This window comes from Mytilus trossulus, unplaced genomic scaffold (assembly GCF_036588685.1).
Source record: "Mytilus trossulus isolate FHL-02 unplaced genomic scaffold, PNRI_Mtr1.1.1.hap1 h1tg000210l__unscaffolded, whole genome shotgun sequence".
NCBI classification, from domain to species: Eukaryota; Metazoa; Mollusca; class Bivalvia; order Mytilida; family Mytilidae; genus Mytilus; species Mytilus trossulus.
This window is the reverse complement of record NW_026963310.1, coordinates 1123983-1147688: the sequence shown is the minus strand read 5'-3', so window position 1 is coordinate 1147688 and position 23706 is coordinate 1123983. Positions and strand designations below refer to the sequence as shown.

General features: G+C 33.1%; 1 protein-coding gene across 7 annotated transcripts in view; it reads right to left on the bottom strand.

Moving 5' to 3' along the window:
• The window catches only part of LOC134700994 (transmembrane and coiled-coil domains protein 1-like), a 62890-nt gene extending 51597 nt beyond the window's left edge, over nt 1–11293 (bottom strand). For 3 of the 7 annotated variants that reach the window (XM_063562137.1, XM_063562138.1, XM_063562139.1), the window contains exons 1-2: nt 6237–6563; nt 1091–1168 (exon numbers count right to left, since the gene is read on the bottom strand). In XM_063562137.1, the coding sequence (XP_063418207.1) occupies nt 1091–1168; nt 6237–6306 (148 nt within the window). In that variant the 5' untranslated portion in view covers nt 6307–6563. Of the gene's footprint in view, nt 1–1090; nt 1169–6236; nt 6572–11173 lie in introns of those variants that run through there. The other 4 variants (XM_063562142.1, XM_063562143.1, XM_063562140.1 and 1 more) reach the window with 3 other exon arrangements.
• Between the last annotated feature and the right edge of the window lie 12413 nt (nt 11294–23706).

Here is a 23706-nt window from a genome sequence, read left to right as displayed (position 1 = left end):
TTTACTCTTGGCTGTAAATCCTTTCAATCAATTACGTTTTTACATGAGTTTTCATGAAAACAATTTTTACTTCATCGTCAACATTAACCTACTATTATTCTAAGGTAACTTGACACACATTTTCTCAATGACAATGTTTTGAAATCACTAGACCATAATGTTTACAATATAAACTAGCTTCATTGAGGTAATACCATTTTAACACCTATAGACACCCTATAAAGAAACTATAAAAGTAAACAGCCTGCAGACATTGTCAAAGATTTCCTAATGACAAACTGATGGTAGTAATGATGTAAATGGAATTCTTTTCATTAAATCAATTTTAATGATGGGTGAAATATAAAATTTGAAATGTTCTACAAATTAACCAGTATCTATACTGAATGAATGCAGACGTTTTCAAAAACATATTTTTAGAAAGAAGATAATTTGAATAATTCAATAAAATTAGCTAAAATTTCCATCAAAAAAATATCTAGGTTATGTGAAAAGTACTTTAAAAGTCACCATTATACATGTATTTTTGCATTGGGTTTCTGTGGAAATATATATAAATTATCATAAATTATGCATTTAATATAAAGCCTTTTTTTTTCTTTTTGCAAACTTATAGGGTACTCTCTTATTTTAAATATATACGTTGTTATCTCAATGAACTATACATCAATCTCCTGTTACTTTTGTCAACATGTGTACATTGTATATATATATTTTTTTTAAGTTCTTTAAAAATCCCTCATAAACATCTTTGAGATCACTCAAGTTACTTATAAAACAACTATGTACTATTAACATTCCATTTATATGGTAATTTAACCGATATAAACAACATTATACAATAGACAAGAGTATTTGTCTTCCCATAACTACCAATGGTTTATATTTCATTATGGATGTCAAATCAGGAATGTAGAATAACATGTCTTCAGGGCAAAGATTGAGGAAGTTTATCAAAATTAAAATATTTGTTAAAATAAAATAAAATTAAGTAAATAGAGAATGTGTCCATTGGACAGAGATGGTGCCCCCTCTTGCAATGTTTACATGTATATTGGTGGATAAAGCTTACTATATAAAAGTACATTACCTAATCTATTGTGATGGTGAGGACTTGACCTTGACCTGACCTTTAAACTCTGGGATCTGTTAAGGTTCTCATTATGATCTGAAAAAGAAAATTTGAAATATATCCTTTGATTCTACACAACTGTCATGTCAATGTAAAATACAAATGTATTTTGTCAATAATTAGGCAATTAAATAACACAAAAGGGGGAAAACTGGTTCAAAAAGTTAGAAAATGAAGAAATGAAGAACCCAACGCAGAACAAATAAGTCAATTGTAAAACAGATCAGGCTTCAATATGTCATTCAGTTCAGTTTATGAGATGTTGATTGCATTGCAATGTCTGCATTTCAAATTTGACATCATAAAGGATGATGACTTCATTTGAAATCAATGAAAGAAATGTGACAAAACTAATTCACTAGAAACTATTGACGAAAATTCCATTCAACTCTTGTTTGTAATTATTGTGTATGAAGTAGGGTTGGATAAATTAATTTTTATTTTCTTTCAAAACAATTAAAGTATTATTTTAATAAAATTACAAGGATTTTGTTTATGGAGCAACAATTTAACTTCCAGGAAGAGGGAGAAGGGGTTAATTTTTTTTCAGAGTCAATATTTTTTTCGCTCCAACCTAACCCTAACATAAGAGATAAGACAATAAACAAATCTTTTAACCAAAAAAAAGAGCATTTGTAAGAAGACCAGGAAGAAGGCTAATTCATTTAATTTTGAGGTTAATGATCTCTGTCAACATTTATTTATTTATTTAATTACAATGTGACACTTTATTATGGTGTATTGACACAGATATTTAAACACCAAGTATTTATCAGCTCTATTAACAATACACAAATATTCTTTAATCTTTTGTGAACACTAATACCCTTAAACATGTTAAACTTATGTCCTAATTCAATACATTAAAGATCAATAGGTATCAAATAGGGATTAACTATCTAATTAAATATACAAGACTTGTTCTTAAATATATATACAACAAATATAAACTATCTACTTATAACTATCTAATTAAATATACAAAATGCATAAGATATGTTCTTAAATATATCCAATAAATATAAACTATCTACTTATTAAAATATACACAAACTTTTGACACAGAGCTTTGTCTGGACTGTTTATATGTCAACTATACAATAGTTGAAAGGTCAATAGAAATGAGATGGACTTCATATTCGCAACCATTGGCGGATCCAGGGGGAGGATTCCAGGGGTTGGACATCCCCTTTTTTTCAATGCATTTGAATGGGAACATATAGTTGGAACCCCCCCTTTATCCTGGGTTGGGAAACCCCCCCCCCTTTTAAAATGGCTGGATCTGCCCCTCATAACATACCAAAATATCACATTTTTATATTTAACTGCATACAAAATATCTATACAATGTACCTTTACTATACAATGTACCTTTACTATACAATGTACCTTTACTATACAATGTACCTTTACTTATCATTAGTGGTTCTCCTTCATGAAACTATACCTTAATGATAATTGTGCAATGTTGTCAAGTTTGGTTCAAATATGTCCAATTATTTATGAGGAAAAGATCATTTTTAAAACTGGGACACAAGACAGCAAGAATCAACAGTCCTTTTCTCAATAAATTAAAATATCATATTTTTTCTTTTCATTAATGTTTTCGTATTACCGGTACTTAAAATGCTAAACACTGATAGGTTTTAGAATTGTGAATATGTTCTTATAAAAATTCATTGATTGAGAATGAAAATGGGGACAATAACTCGACCAAAGAGCAGTCATTATTGTAACTCAGTTGGTAAAGAATTCAATAAGTATAATACAAGTAAATAAACTAGACCTAGATATTCTCTGCTAACTCTAGGCAACATACAAACAAATACAGAAATTTAATTAACCTGTTATAATACATGTAGTACCACAATTTCAAGGTCTCACTAGTAACACTTAAATTTAATTAATCTTGATATATAATACTAGAACTTCAAGGTCTCCCTCGTAACACTTAAGTTCATTTGAATCAATTAATACTTTCCTGAATTAGAAAACACATTAATTAGCTTTTCAAATTTTTATACTGTTACGTAATTCTACCAAACATAATTCTACCAAACGTGGTGAATCTGGTTTTTCTATTCAGTTATTGAACAATGAGAAACTGTTATATTTGTTCAAATTTGAATGTTTTTTACTGACCTTTCATCTCACTCTTTACAAGGTATTAATCAATATTTGTATATCATGTCTCCTAACCATATGAAGGTTGATTTCTAGGAGTCTTAGTATAAGGGATTCTTTAGGACAGACACAAAAGGGAAAAACATTGTTATGAGAGAGGGGATGGGGAGTGTTTAAATTACAGTTTTACTAAGTTTCAAATAAATGTTATTAACTTCATGGTAAACAACTTTAACCTGGAAGTTTTTCAATTCTACCTAGGAATCTACTTCTGTATTCCGAGAAAGAAAAAGAAAAGCTCTTACTCAATACAGGACAGACAAACATTTGGATGTTCAGGCAAGGCACACAAACACGAAACATATTACTTAATCTCATTGTAAATTTAACGAACCCCATCACGAGTTGGAAATGGAATATTCGTTTCACAGATGATAGAGGATTATGTGCATCAGCCATGTCGAAACTATAGTCCCGTCCCATTTTCTTGAATGTGACCTACCAAATTAGACTTATTACCAGGCTTGTACTAACATGAGCAATACGACGGGTACCACATATGGAGTAGAATCTGCTTAACTTCATGAGCACCTGAGATCATTTTTTTGCTTTATCCCTTAATTGCAAGTTGGGTATTATAAACTTTGATCATCCATATAAAGAAAAGTGTTTCAACTTTTCAGCAATCAAGTTTCATTTTTTTGTAAACATTAAGGCTTTATTGCACGGTTGGGATTTGGTTAAATGAACAGAGCAAAATAGTCTAAAATCAAAGAATACAGAGATTAATACCCTAATAAAGACTCTTATAACCAATTTTAAGGGGCCCCCAAATGTAATTACCTTGATTTAGAATTTGCCGTTTCAGAATCTAATGCATCCTGGGCAATATTTTTAAAAATGTACACCAAAACGTCATGATTGGTTGTTAATGTCTTAAACACTAGAAATTCAACCAATGATGTGACGTTATTTTCATTTTTGGGTGCGAACAATGAAATTACCCATGATTCTTTAAATTCTGAAACAGCCAATTATTATTCTTGTTCATCATATTCAAAACAAATTAATGTGAGGTTAAACTGGTACCCTCGTAACCATGCAGACTTCCTCAAATATTTAAAAGACAGTATATCTTTATATTTATTAACTCATAACAAATATGTCAAAAGTACAAAAAAAGAGTTCAAAGTGAAATCAAATCTTTTAAACTTACCTATACATACTTGTATAGTTACAAAATGTAGTTCAGTTTACGGTCAATGTCAAACATTATGTAATTCATAACGATTACAAGTAATTATTGCCATTAAATACCATGCATTGTTAGTCTAAATCCAAAATGACATACTTAAACAATTCTTTGTTTAAAATTCAATGCAAAATGTATATAAACAAAAGACTTAATACTACAGAGTAAATCATCAAGTTTAATCTTAACTTTAGGAAAACTTTCAAAAAGATTTTACAAATGTATGTTCGTACTATACAAACATATTTTTATAAAAAGCATCATTTTTTTATTGCAGTATTTGTATATGAAAAAAGAACATGTATAGGAACCAATAGACCACTTTCGAGTTCATCCGTCACCGGAAAAAACTCGTCAATTATACGCGCCTTTATCACCGTCATTTGTGCGTTTAGGGGCGTCGTCACTTCCCTTCTAATGTTGAGCGAGTGGTTGGAAAACTATAATTCTATATTGTACGAATTATTCGGCAAATTGAATTCTCAAAATTGACAATCAACACTGCTGTCATTATGGAATTGTCAGTAAGTACCTACAGAGCAACCATTATTTCTAGTTTATCCTGCACAAAGACGTTCACTTAGACGCTTGTTGAACGTAAATAGTGCAGGGATACAGGCGAGCCCCTCTATCTGGTAAATGACGTCATAAAGGCGTACATAATTGACGAGTTTTTGCCGGTGACGGATGAACTCGAAAGTGGTCTATTGTAGTCAAATATAAGGCCTTATGTATAGAACTCATTGGAACTATTTCTTATAACTATTAAGTCCTTTAGTACTAGTCACTGGACAATGGTCTTAATCTCATTATCTGTTCTCATTATTTGAGTTTTAATGTTCAAGAATAAATATACAATACATGCATTGTCTAAATTCAGGGATCAATTATTGAAAATGTATTGTGATACACAGTCAGATATTAAATGAATGTTCATTGAACATGCTGAAGTTGAACACATGAACACAGTCTTCATTAATGTTCAAATTAGATATTGCAAGAATGTGGATTCAACTAGGATTAAATCATTGACTTGCAAGACAATAATACATCAGCAGTATATCTTCGCTTTTTTAGAAGAAATTTGACCAAACTGTGACACATTGTGTGTAGAATTTGAATTCAACTAGGGTTAAATTAATGATTTGCAAGCCAACAATACATGTACATCAGCAATGTATTTGCTTATTTAGACGAAATGTGTGCTAATTTTGTATTGTTTCTTTGGTTTATCTTTAATTTTGAACCCAATGTGTCTGACACTAATCAGATTGGATATTTTTGGTTGATGCAATACAATCAAGCTATATGAACAGGTACTAGATGTCTCAGCTACTCATCCCAAGCTAACATGAAAGGATAAAGGTGCCTTAATTGGCTTCCTTACTGTTTCACCAATCTTTAAATCTTACGTACATAAAAAGCAATTCATAAAAGTCTAATTTCATTAAATTTCCTTCATTGCGTATGATTTAAAATGACAAAATCATCATAAAACAGTTACTTGTTTCCCACAATTGAATCTGTTGAAAAACTATGCTGCGGAATCAAAACTCAGTAATTAATATAAAAATTGTCAATAACATTTCTCAAATCTCAATGAGTAATTATTTTATAATTTATGCAGCAATTTCATCTTTAAAATGCAACAATATACCAAAAAATATTTAATTTTTTTTTTTAGAGATTAGCGGTAAGTGAAAAATCAGATAAAATATCAACAATTACCTGTACGAAGAATTAGATCCTGATTTTCCATATAAGGTTCTTTTTCTATTCTCATCACTGTGCCCAGCATGTTGACTAACACACCAGACAGAATGCTAGGTTTTACGTGTATTGATCTGATCTTTCTCAGCTGATTCCAAACCCAATAGTTATTCAGGTGCTGACGAATGACTTAAGCCAAATATAGACTACACCATCAAATTTTATCGTAAAGTGCCGATTATAGGCAAACTCTATTGTTTGTATATATTGCTAATTGTAAAGCTGGCAGAAATAATTATGCATCTCAAAATGAAATTTACAAGTCTAGGTCCATTAAATGGTTTTTTTACAGATGTTGCTAAACGTGATCATTGAAATTAGAATATTAGCAAATAAAAGTACAAAAACAAAATGTTATTTAATGTTTGACAAAATGTTGAAATATTCCACTACATTTGTAAATACTTTAAAAATCCAGAATTAATCACAGATCCATGATATGAGATCACTTTTTAGAATACAAATTTATCCAAAATTGAACACAAACTTAAAATTCTTTAGGCTTCTCCAAAATGTCATCTGTTTACAATCGATTTTATTGAAACAGAAACCAATTAAATTTCAAGAAATATCGTCAATTGAAATTTTCCTTTCTTTTCAACTAATTATTTCTTCAATTGCCTTAATGTCAAATCATCCAATGTTTTCAGGATAGAGAGTGCATTGACCGTTAGTTCATTTACGGCAAAGTTCGATCATTCACTTATCCAATATCCATATATCCTTTTCTGTCTTTGCATTTGAATTGATTATAAATTCTTCACTAGCATTTAATGAATTTTGTCAACTTCTCTATTTTTGTCACCAGTTTATATTTACAATCCTGTTGACAATTCTAACATTAGATTTATTGTAATCTGATAAATACCTTACTTGTGTGTACCCGATATACGAAAATCAAATAAATATAATATTAAATTTAGTAAAATCCACCAAATTAAATTTCTGAAGTGAAATGTCAATGTTGCTTGTTATTTCCATATGAAAAATGAATACTTTACAATCACATTTCTATAACAAATTCTTGATCTATCAGAGGATCTTGAATACAGGTAAAAATATATCTAAATAAACATACATGTAGCACATTTAGCATGTATATAATTTTCAATCCATATAGGCTTAAGTGTCTTAAACTCATGTCATTAAAAACAGGATAAATTACTGTTTTAACGATAATTTACAATGTTCATGATGTTATCATAAAATAGATTTCCGTTTGCTATTAATACCTCTTATGAAACACTACATTATCGGAAGATATTACTTTTTCACATTTCCTTATCACATTTAACAGCTGACCAGGATATAGGTATTTTAATTTTTAAAGAAACCAGAAAATCCAAAGTTGTCAACAATATACACAGGGTAGTCAATGAAATGATGATCTATTTATAGACCTTGTACAATGATTGGTGTTCTCAATCTGGTCCGATACTCTGGCCTTTAAATATCCTACTTCTTGTAAAGAAAACATTTTAACCTGTATATAAATTCACTACTTAAAAAAAATATATACTTTAAATAACTTATTTCTTGCTATATTTAATGAAAAGATTAACTTGTATTTAAATTCACTACAAAAAAAAAATATTTATCTAAAGATCATGATTATATATATTTATAATTAAGACACAATAAACTTTCTAAATTTTATAATGTTGATTTTCAATTTATTGATTTAATATTCTAATATTTAATTAACATACATGTACTTTCATGCGACTTTTAAATATAACCTGTTTAATCTTGTAATTAATTAACAAATGGTCAAATTAACAAATACATGTACAAGGAATACATCAGGATGAGTTTTGATTGGTCATCAGAAATTAGCAGTAAAAGAATTTCGACAAAAGATAAAAAATAATTACTACCAAATTTAGCAAAATATAACATATAAGATAGAATACATTTGTACACAAAAAAGGTATGCTGTACTGTGTATATGAAGAACCAGTGACAATGTGTTGAAAACCTGACAGATGTCTCAAATTGCATACTTTTTTATATTTGGTGGATATTTTCTTTGTATATTAACTATGGAAGGTATGCTGGTAAAAGAGGTGAGTACTAACATTGTTATGCCATAACACCTCACTTTAGAAGTTTAAGTTTGAGGTCTGTCTGATTTGTTTTTAATTTGTGTGTACCACAGTATATACATATGTAAATGTAGGACTCTGTGTTTTGATGATGGTCACTCTGAAGGGCACTGGCTGGGGGCACTGGTCAGGGCAGATGATTCAACTTTAATTCAAAAACAAGATTGCTTCTCAGGCTGAGGGATAATTGAAGACGAAGGTTTACTGCTTACAAAGGAAAGGAAAAAAGAAGGTATAATTCAAGTCCCAAACATTTTTAAGCATTGGACATGAATGACAAGGTTAAAAAATATGTATACATGTAGCATTTGACATGCATGAGGAGGTTAAAAGTATATGTACAACTAAATCAGGCAACAAATCAAGGGGGACAAAGCAGCCAAAAGATGATCTTGGTCTGCAAACCAGTGTTTTGAAGTATATATATGCAGCAACAATTTGTACAACTAATAAAATGTCTCAACCTTATTCTTGACTTTTCTTTAAGTATGTTTCACTTGATTTTTTGTGGAAACTTTATAATTAAGCTATCAACAAGTAAAGATCACAATGTTAGTATCCCACTCAAGCCGAACCAATGTGGTTCATGTACCATCACGGTTCTGAGTCCTATTATCCCACTCAAGCCGAACCAATGTGGTTCACATGTACCATCACAGTTCTGAGTCCTCTATCATGTATACATGTATATATATATTATGGACAATTTTTTTTACAATATTTGTAGGGTGCAAAATATCAATGATTTCATATTAGTATATATAGCTATATATATAGGTTAACCATGAATTCAAATACTCTATGTACTACTTGGTATTTACAGGTAAAAGTATGCAGATTTTAGAATATGTCAACGCAATAAAATGAAGTGGTTGTTGTCCATGTACTTGAATATGTATGATGAACATGATGAAAATTCATCGGCCCTCAATACCCCTACATCGGTACCCTACTAATCAGTTTGATGCAACAATCTAGCCCAATTTCAGGGGCACTTTTGTAGGGGTATTCTATGAACATGCCAGTATGAACTACAATAAAAGATCAAAGAAGACTTTTGTATGCCTAGTCTTCTTTGATCTTTTATTTTGGTTCATATAGAAAAGTATTGATTTCTTTAATTTTCTTACTAAATTGACATATTTCATTTTTGATTATTTTGCTTTGTACTAATATAAACCAGGACATTAATTTTCTCGTTCAAATTGTTTTACATAAATTTGTTTTGTCATGATCTTACTGTATGGGTTTTTGCTAATTTTTGAAGGCCTAATGATTACTAAAAGCTGTAGATACTAAGTTTAATGTCATTTGGTCTGTATTGGAGAACTGTCTCATACTCACATCTTTTACTTTTAAATACAAAGTTATTTGCATATAATCAATGGTATAAATTTGGTCTTTCATCATGTTGTTTTTTAGCCAGGGATTATTAATTTAACACAGGTCTGTCAAAAGTTGAAATGATTATTTAATTGCTTAACACCAATACTTAGTCCTTATTTACCCCTTTTGATCACTCATGAATGCAGGATGACAAAAAACTGTGATGCGTACAATTAGCGAAAAATTAAATGTATTATTGTTATTTGTCTGTCCTGGACATCACACAGATTCACGTAAAAGTTGACATCATAATACAAAGTAGTTCGAGATTACTCTGACGTCCAACGGCTGTTTTGCCAGACAAGCTGGGGCCAGGGGACGTCAGAGCTCATCCCATATAAAAAAAAAAAAGGATATTTGCCCACCCAGAATAGATGCGCTGCTTCCTCACTTTTGGACGTCAAGTTATGAGAGAGTTTGTGGTCTCGAGACTCAAAATATGCAAATATTCATATTTTTCACCTCCTTCATAGGAGATCGATGTTTAACATTTAGTAGCCAACCACGATTTTTCACCTCCTTTAATACAGGAGATCGGTATGAAGCATTTAGTTCCAACCACTTTACAATCGGAAGCTCTCGGACATTTAGATTATAACTTGCATCGTAAATGAACGAGGTGTTACATTATGGTCATTTGCATAAATCATCACTGTTTTCTCATGGTCACGTGATAATCTTTGAAAATGAAAGGCAAAATGCCGAAATCAATGTGTCTCTGTGAAAACTGTTAAAATACGGAAAAATAAAGATTGGCAGGTAGGTGAAACTTACATAAATGAAGAGATAAATGAAAAATTAACAGATTGATGCCCAATTTATATAATTCCAAGGCCGTCAGTCGGTACCAGAAGCGACGAAGCAGCGCATCTATTTTGGTTGGGCAAATATCCACTTTTTGATATGGGACGAGCTCTGACATCCCTCGGCCCCAGCTTGTCTGGCAAAACAGCCGTTAGACATCAGAGTAATCTCCGACTAAATACAAATCATCTGAAGCCTTAGCCACAATGGAAAAGTGATTGTTGTATGAAGTCAATAGTTGAAGCGGGACAGATTCTTGGTTCAGCCAGAAATAGTGATAAGGTGTATTTTTTTTTTCATAAAATGCACACGAAATTTTTGCATGTTTTGGTTTATCTGAGACTTTAACTTGGCGTGCACTGGTTGAATAGTATATATCTGTTATATGGAAATTTCGACTGCAGTTTACCCACACAGATCTTCAAAGTAGAAGAGGTACGGTTCCGTATCTATAACCGGTACATACTCAAGAAAACTGATAGTGATACAAAATTATATCAACAACAAAATTATATCAACAGACAACAGACAACAGACAGTTTCTGAACAGAGGTAAAAGAAGTAGATTTTTTTTTCTTTCCACTTTACAGATAAGCTTACCATTATCAATTATTTAGTTCTACTCTAAGTCGAAATTAGCTAGGCATTAAGCTGTTCTTCTTTAAACATATAATTCTCCAGTTAGAAATCTTCGGCCATGTCATTAAACAGTCAAACAAACGGAAGTAGAAAAAAGGGCAATAACCCTATAGTCCATACCCTAATATTTTAACAAGAGGCCCCCAGCATGAATAGAATAGAATAGAATTTACCAAATTAGGGACCCAGGAGGGCATATTATACAGACAATACTATTATAAACAATAACATATGCAATACACACACAATAAAAGATATGTAACAAGTGTTATAACAAAAATTAAATAAAATAACATACAACAGAAAACCAGCAGTGCTGCAATGTATTATTATGGCAATGAATAATATGTTGAAATTGACTCAAGTGCACCCGGTAAGTGTATTTTCACTTTGAAAAGACAAACATGAGGCATTAGTAGTTTGTGTGGAGAAATCTTTATATAAAAAAAAATACAAAAAGAACCCAATAAAAAAACAATACAAATAAGCACTCCCACATTTGACTATGAGGTATATTGCAAATAACCAAGTATATTTAATAAAGGATATTTTATATGACTAAACTGCAGAAAGCACCAAGAGTCGGTGCTTAAAGGGGAGTCCCTACTTGTACTTAATGCAGATGAGTCAAACTCCTAAATTATTTAAAATATATTTCAAAAACATATTTTTAAGATTATAGATTCTGTGTCCAGCCAGCAAGGATCATCAAGGGACGGTGCCAAAGAATTTGAAATTCTTTTTATGATTTGTGCAGGCTTAACAGGGTATCCAAATTTATATTAAAGTATATATTGCCAAAATGTATTATCTATGAATATATGTTAATATGATCATGTTAATTAATTTGTTATCAATATTTAAATTTTGAAAGTTTGGACATGATTTTAATATATTTTGCATCAATTCCTCTCTTTTTAATAAATGAGTGTCACATTTAAATAAGAAATGAACTTAATCCTAAACCTTACCTGAGGTGCACCTGAGACAAATTTGGTTTTGTCGAAGAGTACCCTGGTATCTACCAGATTGAAATTGCAAATTGTGAGCAAATATTCTTAATCTAGTAATACATTTCCTTTGCTCAAAATGTTGAATTATTGACAAATAATTTTCAAATCCGAAGTTGCACTTGAATGTTACATAAGTTTGTAGTTTACCATCTTTATGTATGTTAATTTACTTACTTAACGGCCTGCATACGAGGCTTTATTATAGTATTAATGAATTACGCCGAATGTCATAAGTATTACAGACATCCGAGACCATTAAGGTGGTATGGGAGTCTAAAATAAAAATGATAGAATTTGTTCATATTTTGCCAAAACGTAGTATCTATGAATATATGTTAAAAAATATAATAAAAATGATAGGCCACCGCGCATTTTCTCAAGCTACACAACGTGAAAAAATGACACATTTTAATCACAAGTATTTTAATGGATTATACAGGGAAAAACACCATTTAGTGATTAGAGACTAAACAAAAGGATAGAATTGTTAAATACTTAAGGAAAAGATAGCTTTCAGACAATGCTTTGAGAATATCAAAATAAAAGATAGGGTCACCGTAAGTTTTTTCCGGCTAAAATACAAAATAGGAAAATTCCATGTAGTATCCTTAAAAAAATGCACTGTTTTAGAGTTACCTCCCCTGAAAATGCCAATCTACTTATTTTTTTAAACCAAAATTAATCGAAATTTGTAAAAATATCAATATTTATAAGTTATATTTTTATTCTTGGTTCTTTTAAATGAAAATTCATATCAAATATCTGCATTCCTCCATCAAATTTTGCTTACTTGATGAAAAATCTGGACCTTTGGTTCTCTGTTTTTACAATCCAAGATGGAGGAAGACACCCATACCTTAAGGTGGTATGGGAGAATAAAATAAAAATGATGGAATTTGTTCATACTTTGCCAAAACGTAGTATCTATTGGGGTCTCATACACCTTATCGCTATTTAGGCAATTCCGGGAAAAACAGTCAATTATACAACCTCCTGTTTGGGTCACCGGCCGAAAAATGGAGGTCATCAGTAGTGAGCTAAGGGAGAAAAAACTTAAGAAAGAGATCTTAAAGGGAAATTCCGCGATTTTTTACTTGTCATCTAATTATGTTCATCTTAACATAAAAAACACATTTGCAAAGTTTTAAATTTATATTCCTTCTAATAACGGAGAAAATCAAGTATTTGTAACTTTTTTGGTTGAAATTCTCGAGTGGGTCGTGACGTATTAGCCCGATTTGTTGAATTCTGGGAAAAAGTAAAATCTGTTTAACTCTTATCGACAATATACGTAATTAAAAGCGCACAGCTGACGAATGGTCGTAGTTATTAACCACAATATAAGAATGAACGAAAATGAATATGCATATACCATTTTGTATTGATTGAATTGAACTCCTATACAATTATCTCTAGTAAATGTTTTCGAATACATTTCATTTATTATTGTTGAGATTTTTTCATAAAATATTTATTGAACATTTTTACTGATATTGAACTGAAAATATTTCCGTTCTATTTACCGTTATTGTTTTCATAATCATTTTAATGCAACTAATGTGTGAGCAAAGTGTATATATTATTTTGTAAAGGTCGCTGTATATTTCTCGGCTTGAGGTCAATTCGTTTACCTTGTAGCTATTTAGCCGCAGGTGTGAGTTCAAGCGTACACAGGTATGAATGTTGTTATTTGGAAAGGATAAACAGAAAGGATTAGAAAGCCTGAGTATACACTAAGATTTAATACACGATGAGAATAAAGATACAATAATTAAATTGTGTAAATATTAAAAAAGAAAATAGAATTCAGATTCGTAATTCCGAAAGTGTATAAAAATGAAATGAAACATTTTTTTATTACTTTCTTAGCGTCAATTGGCGTAAAGATTCAAATATGAAGTAAAAAATAGTAGTTTTAATCTTTAATAAAAACTAAATGCAATATTACCCAATTTGATAAGGATATACCATTGCACATCTGTTTGATATCATTGAATTTATCGGAATTTCTTAACATGTATTCAAATCTGACTGTGTTTAAATGCTCGTAAACTTATCGCAATTTTAAAGTTTTTAATTGAAATAAAATACAACATACAACATGCATGATTTTTTTTAGTTTCTTTTTAACATTTCATTCTTACATAATTAAATTCATTGAACAATAATTTACACGAACTTTTTGTGAGAAGAATACCAATTATCTAAGCTAAGACATTATTTGTGGGGGGGATTTTTGTACATTTTTTTTTTAAATTCTATGATAATATTTGTGAATTTTGAACATGATAGCCGTCATTAATCCAAATAAGTTATACAGTAGATGTAATTAAACTTATATTTTAGTCATCCATAACTGATATTGACGAATTTAGAATAGTTCGTCCCTACATCGTTGTTCTTGAAACAATCATTATTAGTATACATGTAAGTTTCCTTACGTATAAGCGCCATTGAGGATGAGCTCCAGAAAAAAGCAGACTAGTAGCGTTTCGTAAGTTTGTTTGTTGGGAAAGGAGAGGAAATACAACCACTTGTACAGATAAACAACAGAATTTCCATACAAGCATTTATAGTCAACACAACCAGAAAGAATTCCCATCATTGAACGGGAAATATGAAGGCTTCCAAGAATGAACAAGTGACATGTCTAACTCTGAACAGTTAGAAAACGAAACTATCGACATCGACCGCTTGTTCTTGATATTTGAAACTGCATGCATATATACGTAGATATAGGAAGATGTGGTGAGTGCCAATGAGACAACTCTCCATCCAAATAACAATTTAAAAATTAAACCATTATAGGTTAAAGTACGGCCTTCAACACGGAGCCTTGGCTCACACCGAACAACAAGCTATAAAGGGCCCCAAAATTACTAGTGTAAAACCATTCAAACGGGAAAACCAACGGTCTAATCTATATAAACAAAACGAGAAACGAGAAACACGTATATATTACATAAACAAACGACAACTACTGTACATCAGATTCCTGACTTAGGACAGGTGCAAACATTTGCAGCGGGATTAAACGTTTTAATGGGCCCAAACCTTCTCCCTTTTTCTGAAACAATAGCATAACATCACAACATATAAAAACATACGATAAAATATCAATTAGCAGACTTAACTCAATCAAAAAACGTATGATTACACAAAGAACGAATAAATTTGATCTGCGATATCTGAATACAAATGCACAGTAAATTAAATATTAGAGACAAACAGTCATGACCAAAAGGCTATCAAACAAATTCAAACACACTGAGAAATATTTAACCAATCAATGTTCACTTTAGAAAAAAACCGGTTTTTTATAATCTTGAAGTTTATACAAATGTTGTAAGAATAAGTGAAAAATTGAAGATATTACAAATAATCAAAGCTGGTATACAGCCAAGATCCATATAAATAAAAAATGACAAAAAAGCATTATAAACAGTATCAACAGGTCGAATTAACAAGAAAATACGATTTGAGAGTACTCGCAGTTACTGACAGCTAGTTAAAAGCCAAAACCAATTAATAGTAAAAAATCATGCATCAGAGACTAAAATCGACTAAAACACATCACAGGGATTTAGTATTTTAACGTCATTAATGGTCAAAGAAGACATGACTTGTGCAATGCCAAAAATAAATGTATCGACAGGTAGTAGTATAGTGAAGAGCGACTTCTATAGAAATAAAAGTTAACGTGGCTGTGTCCCCTATACATCTCGCCTCAAAAGATAATGAAATTTAGTTATGTTTTAATTTGCTAATGACAAAATCAATATTAGTGCCAATGTGAACTATATTCAGAGATCTAATTACAATATTGGTACGATAACCCTTACTTATAAGTTTGTTTAAAGGTTCGATGAGTTTACAAGGATCACATAGTGATTTCCTCGCTTTAAGTACAATATTACCATAAAATTTAGGATGAGAAATACCATCTTTAATAAGCTTTCTACAGGTATAGCCAAATTTACTAATCAAATCTTTGTATCTATGAAAGAATTTAGTAAAAGTTTTAAGTAGTTTATGGTATCGAAATCCCTGACACAACAATTTACCAGTGATGCATTGATTACGTTCGTTAAAATCTATGACATCAGAACACACACGTATACGTTTATGATAGTGACGAGTTCTTGCGTCTGACAAAAACTAAATTCCTTCATGGTCATATCTTGCCATACGTTTATATTGGTTTGCTAGGTGATTACTTAAAATCGTTATTTAAACATCCTGTTTGTGATATGTAGATTCATTTCAATACCGAAATTTCGTCTATATATTAAGTTTCACAAGTGTATAACACGGAGAAGCTCTGAAGGTACATTAGTCCCATTTTGTTTGGGTGTGAACCATCGATGTTTATAGCAATACCAAAGAATAAGAAAGAGCTATGGGCGTCATGTGGCAAATATATATATTACATGCATATCAAAGATTTCCGATACAACCATATTATTAAGAAGGAATGTTTACATGCTATACTCTCATACTAGTATTACAGGATTCCTGTGGCGTTCACCTTAGACACACATTTGTTTTTAACGATGTTTAAAAAAAAGACAGAACCAATTTGATGTCATATTTCCCTATTTTTTTAATATAACTTAAAGTCTTTTATCTGACAAAAATACCCCTATTTAGCGGACAAGCAATTTATTCTTTTTTCTGGTATTGAATACCAAGAAAAAAAATAATCCCGAAATTAATTTGGAACTTTGATATTCAATAGTTTCCCACCAAATATTCACATCCCTTGGGGATAATTAGTGTTCGTCCAGTGGCATATATAACAATTGTGATGACGAATTCCCTCCTTTGTTCGAGAACAATCTTATTGAAATATAAATCTGTGATTTTACTATGTCCACAACTTCGATGAACCAAAGCAAGTTAAACATCGACCTGTATTTAATTCAAATTGGTTCTCTTAATTCTTCTTCTTCGATCGTCTTCTGCTTTTGGTATACAATAGTTTATCGACATTCGATGATTACATACTGCTGGCATACGTGGACTAGTCTATTTACAAAACTTTTACCTTATTATTCAAAATATATGTTGTTTTCTTATGTTCAATGTATACATGTATATATTTTAAATTGCGCTATATAGTTCCGCAACTTTCTACCACGTCGTATAAACGAGTCGTCGACAAGTGCGTACATTTTTTTAAATAAATATTTCTGGTATGTTCTAATCTGTCCTTCACTATTTACAACGAGTATATATTACATTTTCCCAAATTCTCCCTTGGAAAAAATATTTAAATAGATTTTAATTTCATCAAATCTTATTTTTGGGGTATTATTTATATGTTTATGAATTATATTCTTTACACCAGAAATGTTATTTATAAACAAGCGTACGAGGTTAGTAATGACACGTAAGACAGAGTTGTATGTTATACAAAATGGAAAGTTATAAGTTATTGGCCGTGTACAGTCATCATACACTGGTCAATACCTGCAGAAGTGAAACGATGCATGAACTTGCAAGCCCGACAGGAAATCGCTTGAATACCTGGACGTGTCATCTCATACCCCTCACAATACCTTTGGAAGTAATACCTTTAGGCATGCTGGTGATCAGATGAGGGAAGATCAGAATTTATTTGAAAAAGGTTTATTACTTTAAAGAATTATGAACAAATTAGATTTTCGAAAACAATTTTCACGGAACACTTAGGCCACACCAATTCAATTTCTTGTTCTACGGATTTTTGGACTCCAAAAATTGGGGCGAGCGAGCGATTTGAAAATTTTAATAAAAAAATATTTAATTTGCAAATTTTTGAGGCGAAGCTTAAAAAGTAAAGGCGAGCGATTATAATTTTTTTTTGTAAACATAAAATAGTAGGTTTTGACTATATTAAAACTTGATTTATCACTTGTACCTTGACATCTCTTTAATTTTTGAAGTATTTTTTCCCTGTTCAACAAGAAATAATTGAATAATTAAATCTGGTCTATGTATGTGTGACTGACAATGAGACAATTCTCCATCCAAGTCATAATCAGGTTCAGAACAACCCCTTAATGTTATGAATATCCCTTTTATGAGGGGTCAAAATAAGTTATAATATATATTTTTTGTAAAAACACTTTAAGTACAAAAGGGCTTATATTTTCCCAAAGAACTATAATATTTGGTATTAAATGGTCAAAACATGTCCAAGAATTTTGTAATATTCCTGGACTTTAACCATGTTAACACATTTACTTTAACAGTTTAATATTATTCAAAATAAGTGGACCCATCCCTCTTTTAGAAAAGTTGTTTAAAATATAAAGCATTTCTCCTCTTTTTGTGTAAAAAAGTTGTCAAAGGTTTTGTATAGTAGCACTGTACAAATCCTTAGTATTTCGATTTTCTATTCTACAACAGTAAACATGGTAAAATGACCCCTTCAAGGCCCTTGTCTGAGGGAGGGTTGGTCCCAACCTGATAATAACAAACATAGGTCAAAGTACGGCCTTTTACACAGAGCTTTGATCAAGACCAACCAGCAAGCTATAAGGGACCACAACTTAGTATTGTACACAATTCGAACAGGAAAACCAACGATCTGAATAATATTTCCAATCGGGGAAATACCAATGAACCACATCAACAAACTATAACTGCTGAACGACAGGTCCCTGAATCAACCAGGACAGGTGCACAAACCTGCAGCGGGTATGACCCTCACCATACATTATAATTGCTGTTGAAGGCAAATCCTTCAGAAGTTCTTTGTACTTTATTTTAACAACGAACATTTTTTTTATAGGGAATATAAGTCAGGGGGAAAGAAACCAACGTTTTGTTCTGTACTGGTATTTCTATTTATATCGGAGCACTCCCGCTTGGAATAAATTGGTTTAATGCTGAAACAAATATTCTTGCAGATATTTACAGTGTTGTGGGGTGCTGATAGGGTTTAAATCGTTATATAAAGGCTAGACTGTGATTTTAAAAAACAAATGAGATCTTTATATAATATTTACAAAAAAACGGTGCGGGAAATGGACATGATTTCATTTCCGGATGCGGGAAGCGGGAATATAATAAAAATAAAAAAAATCTGTTTTGAAAAAAATAGGTGCGGGCGGGTCCGTCGAACAAGGAATCAAATTGGTGTGGCCTTATTTATGATTTCAACTTTGACTTTTTACCTAATTCCAATATTAACAGTTTAAAAACAACAGACCATGGTAATTAAAAAAAAAAGAATATTTTCCGTATCAAGTTAGTTAGTCGGATAAAACAACCGTACGATTGACAAGATATCGACACGCAATTACGACTACATCGGTTACTGTAGTTTTGTTTCTTTGTGGTTTATAGACATATCGTTGTCAGTTATCGGGCAAAGAAGACAAAATGGCTGATCGAAGAGAATTGATACTCTAAATTTAAAATCGATGGTGATTAGAGGGTTATAATTGCTTATGTACATTTGCAACTTATAACTATGGACTGAACTGTGCCTATTATTGCTTATAATGTTTTATGTTTCATTACAGATTACCGTGGTCATTGTTCTACATTAAAGACATGTGTGAATAAATAGACATTGTTCTTATTTATGACCACGGCCAGTAATTACTGAAGACCTGTGAGGAACAACACTTATACGGCAATGCCTGCAGTACAGTGTCCAATACCTGGATGTGATTATGTCACTGACGATCTTGATGCAGCAATCGTAGCTGTACTCATCACTGTTCATAGTACAACACACGCACCGGGACCAGTCACAGCAGCGAAAGTAGAAAAAGTAAAAAGACCGGTTATATCAACAGCTGGAACTAGTGAGGAATGGGCATATTTTGAATCACGGTGGTCCGATTATGTTGAAGCAACGAAAATTGCCGGCCGTGACAAGGAAGTTCAGCTTCTAGAATGCTGCGATGAACAGCTACGCAAGGACTTGACACGATCAGCAGGGGGTAGTCTAACAAACAAACCTGTGGAAGAAGTGTTAGCTGCAATCAAGAAACTTGCTGTTCGTGAAGAAAATACGATGGTTGCAAGAGTCACACTTCATAATATGCGCCAAGACCGTGACGAACCAGTGCGTAGCTTTTGTGCACGTTTGCAAGGACAAGCTGGTGTCTGCAAATTCTTCATACAGTGCCCTCTATGTAACACAGATGTGAACTATACAGACACCATTATTCGTGACGTGCTTGCACGAGGCATTTCTGATCCAGAAATTCAACTAGATCTCCTCGGTGACAAAAATCAAGACATGACCCTCGAAGAAGTCACTCAATTCGTTGAAGCAAAAGATTCAGGGAAACGTTCTGCATCTAGATTACTTGATTATCACACAGTTCAAGCAGCTAGCAGCTCTTATAGAAAGGCAAAACAGACAGCCGTGAGGGACAAAAATGAAATTTGTACATATTGTGGCAAAAAGGGACACGGCAAAAGTGCACCAGGTCGTCTCCGAAAATCAGATTGCCCTGCATATGGCCATAAGTGTGGATACTGCAACCGTGAACACCACTTTGAAAAGGTTTGTAGGAGCAAGGACAAATCAAAAACTGGTACGGCTACTCAAAATACGGACGATTGTGAAGGTGCTGTTTTTGATTCACTGTGTAGCATGTCCAGCAATTCATATAAAATAAATGGTAGAACGCTAGCCATAGACCATCATCTTTATGATAATCTCTCAGATACCTGGATCAGCAAGGCATCGCAACCACAACCCTTCGTCAACCTTGTTTTAAGAATATTACCGGAAGATTATGAAGCATTTGGTTTCGACATGACAAAAAGAACAAATACTGTTGCAATCTCTGCCATGGCGGATACAGGATGCCAGAGCTGCCTAGCCGGTATAAAGGTCATCCATAGTCTAGGAATAAATCCGACTGAGTTAATCCCGGTCAATATGAAAATGCATGCTGCCAACAACAAAGGTATCACGATCCTTGGTGCAACCATACTCCGCATTTCAGGCAAAGATGATCAAGGCAGACATGTCGAAACGAGACAAATGACATATGTTACTGACAACTCTGATAAGCTATTTATCAGCAGAGAAGCTTGCATTGCTCTTCGAATGATCTCCGACAGCTTCCCAACAATTGGTGAAATTGACGATACACAACAAACTCTCGGTACTGTAAACTGTCACAACATCACAAACAACACCGGAAGTGTTAACAGCGTAGATACCACATGTAACTGTCCTCAACGGAATCTGCCACCTTCAATGCCAAAGAACTTACCTTATCCAGCAACTGAAGACAACCTTGAAAAAATAAAACAATTTCTCATGGACTATTATAAATCTAGTACTTTCAATACATGTGATCACCAGCCATTGCCACTGATGGATGGACCACCAATGCGATTGATGGTGGATCCCGAAGCTGAACCTGTGGCTCATCACACTCCAGTTCCAGTACCAATCCACTGGAAAGAGGAAGTCAAAGCTGGTCTTGATCAAGACGTCCGACTTGGCGTATTGGAACCTGTTCCAGTTGGGGAACCTGTCACATGGTGCCATAGAATGGTCGTATGTGCTAAGAAAAATGGAAAACCACGTCGCACTGTTGATTTTCAACCCCTTAATGTGCATGCAACACGTGAAACACACCATACGCCTTCACCTTTTCACCAGGCTAGATCAGTACCGAATGGAAAGAAGAAAACAGTTTTTGACGCCTGGAACGGCTATCATAGTGTACCAATTCCTGCAGAAGATCGCCATCTGACTACCTTCATTACACCCTGGGGCAGATATCGTTACAATACGGCTCCGCAAGGTGACATAGCTTCAGGCGACGCCTATACAAGACGATATGATGAAATTGTTGCCGATATTCCAAACAAAACCAAATGTGTCGATGACGTCCTCCTATGGGCTGATTCAATTGAGGAAAGTTTTTTTCAAGCTGTACAATGGCTCGACATTTGTGGTCGTCATGGCATCACTCTCAATCCTGAGAAGTTCATATTCGGTCAAGATATTGTAGAATTCGCTGGATTTGAGATCACGTCCAACACTGTTCGTCCTTGCATGAAATACCTTAAGGCGATCCTAGGTTTCCCAACACCTAGAAATATCACGGATGTACGTTCATGGTTTGGTCTCGTTAATCAAGTCTTATACGCCTTCAGCATGGCTGATAAGATGCTTCCCTTCAGGCAATTATTGAAACAAGGAACACCATTTTTCTGGGATGAACACATCAACATACTGTTCGAGGAATCGAAAGCTGCTATTATAAGCGAAATAGAAGAGGGTGTTCGCATCTTTGATAAAAGTAAACCGACATGTCTTGCTACAGATTGGTCAAAAACTGGTATCGGCTTCTGGCTATTTAAGAAACATTGTTCCTGCAAAGGAAGTGAACCATTCTGTTGTAACACAGGATGGCGAATAACTCTTGTCGGGAGTAGATTTACACATCCAGCTGAATCCCGTTATGCGCCAGTAGAAGGCGAAGCGCTAGCCGTCGTCGACGCTTTGGACAAAGTGAGGTATTTTGTACTGGGATGCGACGATCTCATTATAGCAGTTGACCATAAACCACTCCTGAAAATATTCAGTGACAGATCTTTAGAAGACATCTCGAATTCACGCCTTCGAAATTTGAAAGAGAAAACACTCAGATATCGTTTCCGGATGATTCATATACCAGGCGTCAAACATCTTGCTGCTGACGGTGTGTCACGTCACCCAACTGGGGATCCTGAAAAACTTATTCTCTTAGATGACATAGCAGCCATCAAGAATTGTACAATGTCGTTGCCACCTGCTACATCTTTTTTATCAGACATACATCATCAAGATTCAGAATTGGATGCTACTGAAATAGATAACAGTGTCTTTATATCAGCCGTATCATCGCTTGATTCGCTTGCAGTCAAATCTGTCACTTGGGACAGAGTTCGTACCGCTACAGCAAGTGACGACAATATGAATGAACTTATCAACTTAATTGAGTCTGGTACACCTGAATTTCGTCATGAATTTCCTCCGCAATTACGGGAATACTTCCAATTCCGTGAACACCTTTACACTATTGATGGTGTTATAATATACAAGGACAGAATCGTCATTCCCCCCAGCCTCCGAGATGAAGTGTTGTCTGCTTTACACGCAGCTCACCAAGGAGTAACAACAATGATTTCTAGAGCAGAGTCATCAGTTTTTTGGCCAGGTATTACCCCTGCTATTTCAGCACAAAGAGCCGGATGCAACCATTGTAATCGGATAGCACCTTCTAACCCGAGTGCTCCACCTACACCTCTAATGTCACCAGACTACCCATTTCAATGTGTTTGTTCTGATTTTTTTCAATACAAAGGGATTTGTTACCTGGTCATAGTTGATCGATACTCAAACTGGCCAATTGTTGAAAGATCATCAAATGGAGCAGCCGGACTCATAACCTGTCTTCGACGCACATTTGTCACTTTTGGAATTCCCGACGAACTAGCATCTGACGGTGGTCCTGAATTTACCTC